A 13,820-nucleotide genomic window follows, 5' to 3' on the forward strand; every position below is an offset into this window, starting at 1 on the left:
TGTTACGACACCATGTAATCCTGCATGACCCCCAGACATTTTGGTATTAAAGAGTATATCCTGATACTGCTCAGTCAACAGCGCCAGCAGCCTGCACTTTTTAGGAACTTGTCGCAGCTTCAAGAAAGTGTCTGAAACACTAACAGTGACAGCTTTGTTGAAAACTCTGTGTGAGTTTTCCTGGCGGCGAGCTGCTGGTTTGTTGATTGTGTTGCTGAAATCCCGAACATGCGGTTTGTTTACTTCTTCGGCAGGTCTGGAGTCAGCACGGCTTCGGCGCAGGAGGGGGAAGAGAAACACATTACGTACGCTCCGAAATGTCAAAATACCAAAAGTAAATGTGATTGTTTTGGGGCGGTTCGCTGCTTGTTCTGCTTCTTCTGGGAGAAGGTTGCTCAACAAAGCACAAAGGAACTGGAAACCCACATAAACAAAGCAGGAGCTACTAAATGTCTCTGGCTCGGAACTCTAACCAGTGTTTTTCCTTCTGTTCATTGTGAGAAATTGTTGCAATAAAATGTTTGATTTCCTCTTTTCAAATCAGGTTTTGTTCTCCTATGAAGGGTCGACGACTCCATGGTGAGACCGATGTTCTCAAGTGAAAACGGGCGACTTTGGCTTTTTCGGGGGAACGGTTTCACGACACTGATGCTCGGAGCCACTGGAAACGCAACTTTTTTTTTTTTTAAGTGTCTATGGATTTTTTTTTTTTTTTTTGATAATGCTCTGACAATCTCCATGGAAACAAAACTTTTTGATAATGCTCTGACATCATCTCCATGGAAACGGATGGAAATCCCCCCAAAATGTTACAATTTTCATAACTTGCTACAATGTGTTTGCTGCAGTTACTTTCAACAAATAAGAACCAAAGCTTCTCTAAATTACTGTACATATGAAAAAATTGAATAAAAGCTTTTTCTTATCTATTCTTTCTTATCGATCTTAGAATTTTTTTGTTCCTGCGGCTGCATCTAACACAAAGTCTTTGCTTTAAACAAAGTGATTCATTAAATTTTCCCATTCAATCAATACAGATGATGAACATCGTTAGTTTCTGTGTGTGTGTGTGTGTGTGTGTGTGTGTGTGTGTGTGTGCATCTTCATTTTTGTGTGTGTCTTAGCTTGTGTGAGTGTGTTTGTGGTTCTCTGCATCTTCATTTGTGTGTGCATTAGTTTCTGTGTGTGTGGTTGTGTTTGTGTGCATCTTCATTTGCGTGTGTGTGTTTCTGTATGTGTGTTGGTCCCTGTGTGTGTGTGTGTCCTGGGGAACTCCTGTCTCCGCCCTGTCCCAGGACCCCGGAACCTTCCAGAACACCGGGACCCGACCGGCCAACAAAACGCCCCCGTCAGCGTGATTGATCGACCATTCAGTGCTGCAGGTCGCACGAACACACACACACACACACACACACGGTACACAAAGATGTGCGTATGACTGTTACGCACAAAAAAAGAAGAAGAAGAAGAAGAAGAAGAAAGAGTGTCACGCACCAAAAGATGCTCTCGGGCAGATGTGTACACTCGTAGGAATGTGCTTCTTTTGATATGAGAAGAAAGGAGCAGAAAAACAATGACGATAGAAGAGAGGAGAAGCCAACTGGTTCTGATCGGCAACAGCGAGACAAAAGAGGAGGAGGAGGAGGAGGAGGATGAAGGCCCGGGACGGCGTGGAGAGGCAGTGGGAGCGGGAGGGAAGTAAACATGGATGCCGGATGAATGCAATTTTTCCCTTTCTGCTGCTCCGCGCCGTCCCCCCGTCCGCCTCTCCTCCTCCGAGCGCGAGAACAAGAGGCAGTGCATCATCCCGACAGGCGCAGAAAGAGAGGAGAGCGCCGCAGAAAGAGGGATTGTGACGGAGGGATAAAGGGCTATCCGTCTCTGTCTGTCACCTCATTCATCGTCCCCTGTTCCGTCCTGCCGGCCCATCCGTCATCCGCTGTCACACACACACACACACACGCAACAACAAACATCCACAACACACAAACATCAAAGGCCGACACACAAACTTCGCCTCGCTCTCCGCCCTGCTTCACACATTCACACACTTTCACATCGTCGGCTACACACACACACACACAAAGCCGCGCAAACTTTCACTCGGGCTCCTCGCCCCGTTTCACACATTCAACGAAGACACACACTCTCTCTCACACGTTGTGCAGCGATGATGGACACACACACACACACACACACACGGAAAACACAAGTTTTGTGAGTGTAACGGACAAACAGAAAGGCACACAAATCCCCGTCCGGTTTCACACGATGACACACACACACAAACACGCACACACACACACACACACACACACACACACACACACACACACACACACACACACACACACACACACACACACACACACACACACTTTCCAACAAGTTTGGACACAAATAAATGATGGACACGGAGGACACACACACACACACACCATCGCCGCCCCGTTTCACACATTTACAGCAACAGCACGCACGACTTTCGACAAACGCAACGCGTCCAAGAAAACGCCCCGTTTCACACACATTCAACTGCGATGACACAAAGAGCCACGCACACACACACACACACACAGTCGTTTTTGTGACTTTGTCACCAACAGACACACACTTTCACATCGTCGATGACGGACAGAGAGCCACACAAGTCCTCGCCCGGGCTCGCTGCCGGACACACACACACACACACACACACACACACACACACAAACACACGAACACACACGAAAGACAGACACACAAAGTTTGACTCGACACACACATACACACCGTTGACAGACACGCCGCCAGATGACACACAGCTTCGTTTCACACAGTCAGCAATGATGAAAAAACACACACACACTTTGCTCGGTTTGACACACCGAACCGCCATGACAGACACCCAGAAAACAGCTGAAGGGACGGCCTTTCACTTATTCAGAAAACATCCCAAAACACACACACACACACACACACACACACACACACACACACACACACACACACACACACGGACACACACGGACACACACGGACACACACACACCGCCCATCGCCCTGCTCTCTCATTGGAAGCGTCCAGTTTTGTATCCGCTCTGACTGCTTCTCCGGTTTTTCCCAGGACCTCCGAACACACCACCCGACTGCTCTGCTGAGGCTCAACGCCCGGCCCGAGGACCCGAGTCAGTGCCGCATCGAGGCCGACTGAGGTCCGTCACATTTCAAGCGGCTCTGTGACGAAGAGCGTCGGACGAGACGAAGGAGGCCTGCCGTTACCCCTGTACGCTGACGACACTCTACTAAACTTCTTCATCAGAAATCACAGCGTACTGACGGACTTGTGTTTCTATTGGATGTAGCGTGGAAGTCAAATATGAGCTTCCGTCCGTCCAAACAACAGCTGAGGGAAACGCAGAGCATCTTTAATATGCAGAACCTTCTGAGTCTGACAACAGTCCCAGAAGGTCGACAGGTCAGCCACCCTGCTTCACATTAAGAGTCATCATCCAGGTTATAATCCAGGAGCAGCGATGCTGCCAAACAGGACAGAAACTCTCAGACGTCACACTCAGCAGCACAGTTTGATCCACGATGGGCTTCCTGAGTAACACCACCTTAGTGATTAGAGAGGCTTTCAATTTGGTAAACCACATCCTGAAGGTCGATAGAACCTTTCACACTAACAAAGGATGTGCAGGCTGAACAATTAAACGGTCTCAGGTCCTGGTCTTGGGATGCTGTGGTCTTAAGTCTGGACTGGGTCTTGTGTCAGGTGGTCTTGACCGCCACACTCTGATAAACCACGACTGCTTTTCCTGTTTTAGACTTTCTTAATTAAGAGAAGGAGAATCGCCTGATGGTTCACTACACTGAATCAGTTTCACAGTTTTCAATGTTAGTTTTAAATGTGAGCTATTCCTTTTTCATAGTGAGTTTCTGAAAAACGCAACAGAAAATGTCATGAAAGGAAAAGAAACACACACACTGGAGAACACACCCCTCCCTGAACCGTAGTTTCTTCTTATAGCGAGGTGGATCCGTTAAAGTTTCTTTAAATTCAGCCGTCTGATAAACTTCTGACACCAAAACATCACTTCTTTTGACATTTTTAACAACTTTTATCCTGATAAATATACAAAAAAATAACAAAACATCGACAGAGACGGTTTGATGAGCCGACGAAGAGGGTGAAATCTTAAAAGCAGCGAAGAAGGTAAAGAAGTTTGGGGCGGAGGAAAGACGACGAGAAGAAAAACACAAAACAAAATCAGAAAAGCAAATGAAGAGGGGAGGTGTGTGTTTGTGTGTGTGTGAGGGAGGATGGGAGGAAGGATGAAAAGGACGAAGGAGGGGGGGAGGAAGGAGTAGGACGAAGATAGTGGGGAGGAAAAAGAAAAAAAAGAACACAGAGAAAGAGAGAACGAAGGAGAGAGGACCACGAGGGAGACAAAGACCTACTTGTCTCAAGTCACTGAAGGCCAGAAGCAACGTGTCACCCTGGAAGCCTGCGACCGGGCCGGCTCTGGCAAAACCTGTGGGAAAATACGAACCCGCCCCCCCCCGGTCCACCCCCGGAGAGAGGGAAGAGAGGAGGAGGAGGAGGAGGAGGAGGGGGGGGAGACGAGAGAGAGGGGGAAAAAAAAGAGAAGAACGGAATAATGAGAGACCTGGTCGCATTCGCCATGCATCGGGACAGATTGGCAGACAAATGACAGCCTGGGGGGGAGGGGGGGAGGGGGGGTAGAGTCATGTCGCTAGGGCTCGATAAAAAGTATGTGTGTGTGCGCGTGTGTGTGTGTGTGTGCATCTCAAAGTGAGAAACTGTGTGCCTGTCTATTTCTTAAGACACGATATAAATCCAGTGTGTGTGTGTGTGTGTTTGTAAAAAAGTTAAGTACTGTCAGATTTTGCATTAAGGAGATGTGTGTGTGTGTGTGTGTGTGTGTAAGTTTGTGTGTTGATGTATGTATGTCGACACTTCACTGTATTTGTGTTGATATCTTAAGTGTGTGTGTCTGCTGAAGTGAGTGTGTTGCTTTGTGTGTATGTAAAGTTCTGTCAGATTTTGAACTTAGGGAGATACCTGGTTGTGTGTGTGTGTAGGTTTAAGTCTGTGTGGTGTTTTGTGTGTGTGTGTGTGTGTGTGTGTGTGTGTGTGTGTGTGTGTGTGTAACAAAGTGTTAGAGTGTGTCATCAATATCTGTGTGTATTTGTGATGATATGTGTGTAAATCAGAAAGGAACTGTCAAACTTGGAACTTAGGGAGACTCTTTTGTGTGTGTGTGTGTGTGTGTGTGTGTGTGTGTGTGTGTGTGTGTGTGTGTGTGTGTGTGTGTCGGGGTCGTACGGAGTGTGAGCTGGGGTCTTGGCGTCAGTTGGCCTCCGTAAACAAGCCGACTGGTATTCTGAGCGAGGGAACGAGAGAAAAGAGGAGTTGTCGCTCAGAGAGGGAGAGCGAGAGAGGGCCTTAGCTAATCGCTTTCACCTCGGGACACACACACACACACACACACATACTCACACACTCACTCTGGGTCCTCCTGGTGAACTCCTGAAGCTAAAAGCTAGCCAGCTTTGTTGATTGGTGAGTTCATGAATTGAATGAATGAATGACACCTGAAGAAGTACCTTTAACCGGACGCCCTTATTTGGGCATGCTAATGCTAATCACAATGACTTTGGATACAAGCTAATGCTAAAGTTGTTCCAGTAAACAGGAGTTTGTTGATAGAACAACAAAGCTGCTGCTCAGAGGACAGAAAACGCATCAGGTGACGCTAACGCTAAAGCTAACGAAGCAGGAGAGAGGAAGAGAACGCCAATGTGAAACTAACTTCACAGAGTGTCCATTTACACGACAACCGTGTTACGACACACTGGTGATGCAGCTTTTGAAAATAGTTTGACTCTGTTGCCATAGAATATTTTCAAGAAATGTGTTTTTCCTCATTTCTGTCTCCACAGAAATGTGGAAAGCAAAGTTTTTGAAAATACTGACGATGACTTCATGGAAATGGGGTTAATGCAACTTCTGGAAAATGCCCTCGCTGTCTCCATGGAAACGGGGAAAACTGCTGGTTGTTGACACAGTCAGTTTTATTGATAACAGGATCTATCACAGAATCCAGTTCGAACTGCTTGATTCAATATAAACTCGTTCCAACTGATTTATCCAGATGAAAAAAAACTTTTTTTTTTTTTTTTTTTTTTAAACTAGAACCTGAGGCAGACACTTCCGCTGATCCAGTCAGCTCCTCTGGTTTCTTTTCTCCTGCAGGATTTTCCATCACCGCACGTCAGTAAACAGGATAATAACTTCTTAGGTTTCCTCATATATCTTTGCTCCCGCCGTCTCCGCCCCTCTTCCCGGGTCGTCTTTCTATCTATTCACTCGTCTGCGGCTCCCTTTTTTTCCTTTTTATCTGTCACGATCCTGAAATTCCTGCGCTTTATTTCACCTCTAATCCCTCCTCTCTTGTGCGCTCTCGCCTTCACTTCCTCCGCCTTTCAAACCCGCCGCTCATTTCGCCCTAATCCCTCCTCTCATCCATGTATTTTTTGCTCTCTTCTCTGCCCTTTTCTTTCTTTCCTCTTCTTCTTCCTTCTTTTAGCCCCTTTCATCACAATCCGTTTTTTTTTATTTTAATCCCTTTTAAATTCACCTTCTGTCCTCGCTGCGCTCCCGCGGTGTTTATAATTACATCTAGTTTTTTTTTTCCCTTTTCGGACTCAATATTTTCACGCTCTCGTCTTTTCATCTCCTCTCTCAGTGTTTTCCTTTCATCCGACTGTTTGTCGATGACACTCACATTTAAACCCGATTCAATAGTTATGCCAAACACTAAAGGTTTTCTTCTTAAATAAATAAATCAACTTTAAAATCCTGGAAGTTTAACCATCTTTTATTCTTTTACATTTAAAAACAGCACATTCAATGCTTTTAAGTATTGTGATGAAGGTATGAATGACAATCAAAGCGTATTAGTGATTTTCCAAATCAATTCTGATTATGCTCGTGAATTTGTCACAATTAATCCCATCTTTCTTCTTCCATTCATTATTCCGTCTCTTTGATTTTACAAACCATGAACGGATGAAACAGTTTAATCGCTTAAATCTTGCATCGCAACATGTTGATAATGCGATAAATCTGCTATACATGTATAGCCTGAGCTTTGTTGGTTCAAATTTTTGGAAATCTTTTTTATTAAAGAGTCATTTGAGAGAAACAGATTGTTTTGCTTTAGTTTCAGAAGAGATTGGCGTTGACACGACAATGTTTTTAAAATGATGTCCGTTCACACGGAAATGGCTGTAATGCTGAAAACGAAGCAATTAACATGGAGTCAGAGTGTTTTCTAAAAGTTGCACATTATCCCACATCCATGGAGCTGGAGCTTTTTCAAAACGTTGAAAATTCCCCATTTCCATGGAGAAAGATCATTTTACAAAAGTTCTGATTTCCCCATTTCCACAAAGCATTAGCATTTTCAAAAATGTGCACTGGTTTCAAACACGTCCACCTTTTCAAAAAGTTGCGTTTCCAGCGAGCTGAAGAAAAGTTGACAAAATAAATTTCACGTAACGGCGGAGAGTTTTAAAAAAAAGACTTAAAGGACATTTTCCTGCCGGCCTGTGAAGAGTTAAGCTCACAGCGGAGCCGCTGCAGGAGCGAATCGTCTGCCCTGAATAAGTAACTGAGTGACCTCCTAACCTCTCCGCAGCACTGCACGCATGTCAGCGCGCATCACGTCTCACACACACACACACACACAAAAACACACACACAGTGTCAGTGTGACCCGCACTGTGACTCTAAGAACCTTGCTCGTGTAGAACCGAGCCAACGACGCCTCCTTTATCCTCCAGCTTTAAGTCTGTGAAATCGAGGAGATGTGTGTGTGTGTGTGTGTGTGTGTGTGTGTGTGTGTGTGTGTGTGTGTGTGTGTGTGTGTGTGTGTGTGGGGGGGGGGGGGGGGGGGGGGGGGGGGATAAAAGCAGAGGCAGTTTGCTGTGGAGGATGATCTCCATGTTGATCTCTTCCTGTTAATGCATCTAAAACTATGTCTGAATGAACATTTCATCTGCTTTTCAGCAAATTTAGAAAAAGGAACAAAACTGGCATCAACAAAAGAAATGCACTTTCAACTAATATTGGAATGAAAAAACAGGAGATTGTGTAAAGAATGAAGCAAAATAGCAAGAAAAAGAAAACAAGAAAGACTGTAAAAGAGTCAACTCAGACTAATGGATTATAGGATTTACATTAGTGTATCAACAGGAATTAAACTGGACATTTCTAAAAGTTATTCTAGCAAGAAGGACAAAGAAAGACTGAAAACACCATTTAAAATGAGAATTTCAATAACATGGTGTGTCATTATCACTGTTTTCTCCATGAACTGAGGGTTTTCCTGGCGCTCGCAGCATTCTGTAGTCATTCAGTGAATGTTGAATTATTGGTTTCTCTCTAGAAATGTACACAAATAACTGTGTTGTTTTTGTATTTGTATGAAAATAAAGTCAAATTAAATTGAATACAGGGGCTTCCAGTGGTTACAGGATAAAGTCTGATATGTACGAGTTTCGCAACCATCCAAACAACTAAGAAAGCATTAAAACTAATTGAATATTTTAAATGAGTGGAGCTTAACCCTGAGGAGAATGAGCAGTGAAAGGCATGTGTGAGTGTGGTGCACTCACTCTCGCACTCGTGCACGTCGGTGTTGAGCTGGTGCAGCGCCCCCATGGAGACGTAGCGCACCTCGGGGTCCAGCAGCAGCTGCAGCAGGCAGGTGGAGATGTGCTTGCAGGCCGACATGCAGGCCGTCTGGGCCACTTTACCCTGAGGAGGCAGAGCACAGGCAGAGCACAGGCGGTGAGGCGGTGGAGCAGTGGGACGCCCCGCACAGGCGGAGGGGATCGAACGCTTCAGCCGGCTCGGCTGCAGGTCGGCTGGAGGTCAAACAGGAGAGGTCAGCAGATCCGACAGAACCAAAAGCAGAGCAGGGAAACCAACAAGAACCAAGAAAACACACAGTGCGCACACACACACACGCACACACACGAGTACAGAGTGAACATTAATAAGGACCACCATGTTCAGTCTGAATGATGAAGGAGCATATTAACAATAAAAGGAGTGGATCAGGAAGTACATGACAACACATTAATACCGAAACCAAACCGTGTGTGTGTGTGTGTGTGTGTGTGTGTGTGTGTGTGTGTGTGTGTGTGTGTGTGTGTGTGTGTGTGTGTGTGTGTGTGTGTGTGTGCGTGCAGTCGCAGTGACCGGCTGCGGCCCTGATCTCGACCTGGACGTCTGCATTCCTGCAGAATCAAGCAGAGAGACGGAGAAGAGGAGGGAGCGACTGGAGAGTGAAGGAGAAGCTGGAAAACATTCATGAGAGGAGAGGAAGACAAGGAGCAGCAGGACGACGCTGTGTGTGTGTGTGTGTGTGTGTGTGTGTGTGTGTGTGTGTGTGTGTGTGTGTGTGTGTGTGTGTGTGTAGTAGTAGTAGTGGTTAGTAGTTGTATATATATATATATATATATATATATATATATATATATATATATATATATATATATATATATATATATATATGAAGGACAGGTTTCCCTGTTTTTAATTTTTAATGTTTTAAAGCACCCTGTGTAGCTTTTATCTTTATGACTGACTGATTGATCCTGAATCCATCCTGACACCAAGGCTGTGACAACATCACAAGCGCTTCACCTGAAAGACGCCCGAAAACACTGAAAAATGCCGCTTTTTGAAAACGTTCCCACTCCGTCTCCGTGGAAACGCAGCATCCTGAACTGTGATTTAGTCCATCGTGTCTCACGGTGTCCTGATCTCTGGCTTCTCTCTGTAACACACACACACTTCACCAGAGACGCCACGCCCTGTTCTGCTCCTCATATCTCTAGAAAAGCAGAGAACGTCACACAGAAGCTCACTCTGTGGCTCCACACAGAAATTAGTACACACACACTCTGATTACTTGTTAAACACGCGTTACTTGTTTCACACAACACACACACACACACACACACACACACACACACACACTTTAATACGGACAACTGGGAACGACGAGAGTGAGAGTTCAAATGGAGAGATGAGGAGAAAAGGCAAGAGGAAAGAAAAGAATGAGAAGAAAAAAAACTGATAGGTACAATGAAGGTGGAGAAAACCAAAAAAATGACAAGCTAAAGAAGTACAAGCAGATTAAAGAAAAGAGTAAAAGAAAAGAAAAAGGAATGATAAAGACATTAAGAGGGAAAAACAGAATGGGAATGGAAAATGAAACAATAGGAAAGGACAGAAAAAGAAAGATTTGAGGAAAAGAAAATAAAGACATGCAAATAAAAATAGGATATGGGCCAGAAAATGAATCAAAAAGGAAAGGTGAGGAAAAGGAAATTAACTGGGAGGGGAAAGGAGAGAAGGATGAATGAGAGGAAATGATGGAGGGAAAGAAAAGAAGGTGAGCAGCAGTAGTGACAGTGGGATTAATATCAATATGAATCTAGTAATATTAGTAAGACTGGAGCTGATCTGCAGCGTTCGAACTACCAACCAGGAAGGTTGGAACAAGCAGAACCGGGAACCCGAAAGAGCTCGTGACGCTCCCAGATGGCCTGGTTCTGAACCTTCAGCCGGCGCCTTAAACACACGGCGATGGAGAAGCCTGGAAGGGATCGGACACGGTGTGAAGCCCGCTCCACTCCGTCCAGAAAGACGTCCGTCAAGAGAAACGGCGGCTCGGGGCAGCCAGGAGTCGAGAGGTGGGATCACAGCAGGGGGAGAGAGAACCCGGGTTCACCTCAGTCTGTACCGGAGGAGGAGGAGGAGGAGGAGGAGGAGGAGGAGGAGGAAGGGGGGCTGCAGGTGTCTCCACTGATTCACGGCCTGGGCAGAGACTGAACCACCTCCACTGGACAGAGAGCTTCCAGGTGGAAACCATCGTTCATTTCTGCAGGTATTCACTGAGGACGCCCCACAGGAAGTGCAGCCTGGACGCCGTCTGGGTGGATTTTCCTTTTTTAATGTCTGAAGCGGAGCAGCCAGATTCAGGCTGAAGACTCCACAACACATCTGAAGCGAGCAGGAGGAAGACGGATCACAGGCTAAGGCCCCGTTTACACGACCATGTTTCAAAAAAAAAAAAGCCTCAATTTTGTGTTTTCTGTCCAGAAAAGTTTCACATTTATGTTTTGAAAATGATGTTATTTCCACAAGTTGGCGCGGTTGGTTATTTTTGTAAAGAAAGTAGAGACACATGCTACGGAGAACGGCCAACTGCCGAAAACCACCTGGAGAATCAGGACTGGGAGTCCAGACGCTCTGGAGGAAAACATCGTTCTACTGAGGACGAGCAGAGGAACGGTTTGCAATGACTCCAGAGCGCAGGACCAGTACCAACGTTTCAGGAAAGTCACGTATCCCCACGTCTTCCCAGAGATGGAGACGTTCCAGAAAGTTCCACTTTGGGAGCTGTTCTCACACAGTTGTGTTTTCAGTAGCCCCGAGCACCGCTGTCATGTAAACAGACCTCCGAAAGACAAGAAAAAGTTGCGTTTCCCCCCGTTTCCACGGAAACAGCTGGAGAGTTTTCAAAAAATGTGCATTTGCCCTGTTTTCGTAAAGCTGCCATTTCTCTCTCCATATCGAAATTGTATTGAAAAAGTTGCATTTTCCCTCGTTTCTACACAGATGTAGCCAAAGAATTTTCAAAAATGTGCATTTGCCCTGCTTCCATGGAGCCAAACAGTTTTAAAAAAGTTGAGCTTTCCCCCGTTTCCATGGAGACTGAGCCAGAGCCTTGTGAAAAAGTTACACTTTGAGTCGTGTTCAGTGGCTCTGAGCACCGTCGCCGTATAAACAGAAACCCTGCAGGTTCACCGTGAGAGTCTCTCTGCGTTTGTCGTGTGGCGGTTTGTCGACGTTCTCCCATCATCGGCTGGGATCCGTTCATTAGACCGATCGATCAGGTAGGAACTGATTAATCTGAGTTAAACAAACACTGATTCAGGCAAACGTGCATCGTTTGTGCACAGGGAGGGGCGGTTTTCAGGCCGTGGGGGGGTTAAAGGGGGTCAGTCGGGGTTTTGGTCAACACCACTCGGTTACAGCAGCAACCCGGGTACTCACCGGTAAGGTGGCGTGCTGCGTGGGCGTTCCCTACGGCGACAAACACACCAGGACACTTCAGACGTCGTCACCGAGTGGAGAAAATTAACCGCTTGAGGGTTGTTTTTTTTTTTTCATCGCACACCAGAATTTGACATGTGCAAGAACTCGTCAAATCGTGTCCAGAAAAACCGATCAAGACACCAATGAAGCAAAAAGTCGGTCAAGAAATTCTATGTGCTGAATCTTAAATTACACAACATTGAGGATTTCACTTCTTTAAAAGCTGTTAAATTAAAAAAGTGACTCACTCTGGGATCTTTGAGAGACAGTTGCCTGGTTCTACTTTAACTTTGACCTGTTGCATGATTACTCCACGGGAGTATTTTTAGTAAATATGCAATGAAAACAGACTACAGAACAAGTCTTAAGCTGCATTTAAGGTGTATGTAAAGAAAATGTTTGCTTATAGCAGCAGTGGATTTTTAACAGAATTGTGGTAAATTGTGTTCAAAACTTGGTCCGTTTGAAACTTTATAGACAAGATGGCAGAATCTGATTATGAGTCATGGTGGGAAAAAAAAATCAGTTTACGATCACAGATTTCAGTTTTCATTTGAGTGTGATCATGTAAAGCAGTGGAGCCCGACCCTGTCCTGGAGAAGCCCAGTCCAGCTTGTTGCAGCTCTCTCCCTGCTTCAACAACAGGCTGATTACTGGGCTCAACAGAGTCAGGTGTCGAAGCAGGGAGAGACCTGGAACCTGCTGGACAGGAGCGCTACAGGAACAGGGCTGGAGAACACTGGCGTGAAGATATTCTAAAAAGCTGATGGATGGATGGATGGATGGAAGACAGATGCATGTGTGAAAGATGGATGGACTGACACAGGGATGACAGATGGAGGGACAGACGATCAGATGAATGAAAGGACGGATGGATGACTGACATCTGATATATCCAAACCACAACTGCCAGCACATGTAACACACACATACACGCGCACACACACACACACGCACACACACACACACACACACACACACACACACACACACACACACACACACACACACACACACACACACACACACACACACACACACACACACACACACACACACACACACACACACACACACACACACACACACACACACACACACACACACACTTCTCAACCATATCTGATTCACTTCCAACCGTCACCTCTGGTGCCAGCAGGTCACACCACCCAGCATTTTAGATCCATAGCATCTGATCTACTTAGGAGGCCCCGCCTCTGTGTGTGTGTGTGTGTGTGTGTGTGTGTGTGTGTGTGTGTGTGTGTGTGTGTGTGTGCGCGCGTGTGTGTGTCAGGGTCATGTCCGGGGCGCTCGGAGGGCGTACGAAAAGCTGCTTAGAAGTGCTGGAAAACACTTAGCTCAACCACCGTGTGTGTGTGGCCTTATGGCCTTGTGACCCGCTGAAATCTGCCTGTGCAATCGTCTTAGAGCGTGTGTGTGTGTGTGTGTGTGTGTGTGTGTGTGTGTGTGTGTGTGTGTGTGATAACAGAGTGAAAAAGTGGCTTATACCAGCTTTGTTTGGTGTGTTTGTAAAAGTTAAAGGAGAAATGTGTGGAAGAAAAACATTTTCTTTGTGTATGTGTGTGTGTGTGTGTGTTTGTCTGTGTGTGAGAGAGAGAGAGAGATCAATCTT

General features: G+C 45.8%; 1 protein-coding gene across 2 annotated transcripts in view; it reads right to left on the reverse strand.

Moving 5' to 3' along the window:
- Positions 1-13,820, reverse strand: part of exoc6b (exocyst complex component 6B) — a 78,206-nt gene that overhangs the window by 19,164 nt on the left and 45,222 nt on the right. For both annotated transcript variants that reach the window (XM_030088072.1, XM_030088073.1), the window contains exons 19-20: positions 8,689-8,830; positions 4,444-4,517 (exon numbers count right to left, since the gene is read on the reverse strand). In XM_030088072.1, the coding sequence (XP_029943932.1) occupies positions 4,444-4,517; positions 8,689-8,830 (216 nt within the window). The remainder of the gene's footprint in view (positions 1-4,443; positions 4,518-8,688; positions 8,831-13,820) is intronic.

The sequence above is a fragment of the Salarias fasciatus genome, chromosome 3 (assembly GCF_902148845.1).
Source record: "Salarias fasciatus chromosome 3, fSalaFa1.1, whole genome shotgun sequence".
NCBI classification, from domain to species: Eukaryota; Metazoa; Chordata; class Actinopteri; order Blenniiformes; family Blenniidae; genus Salarias; species Salarias fasciatus.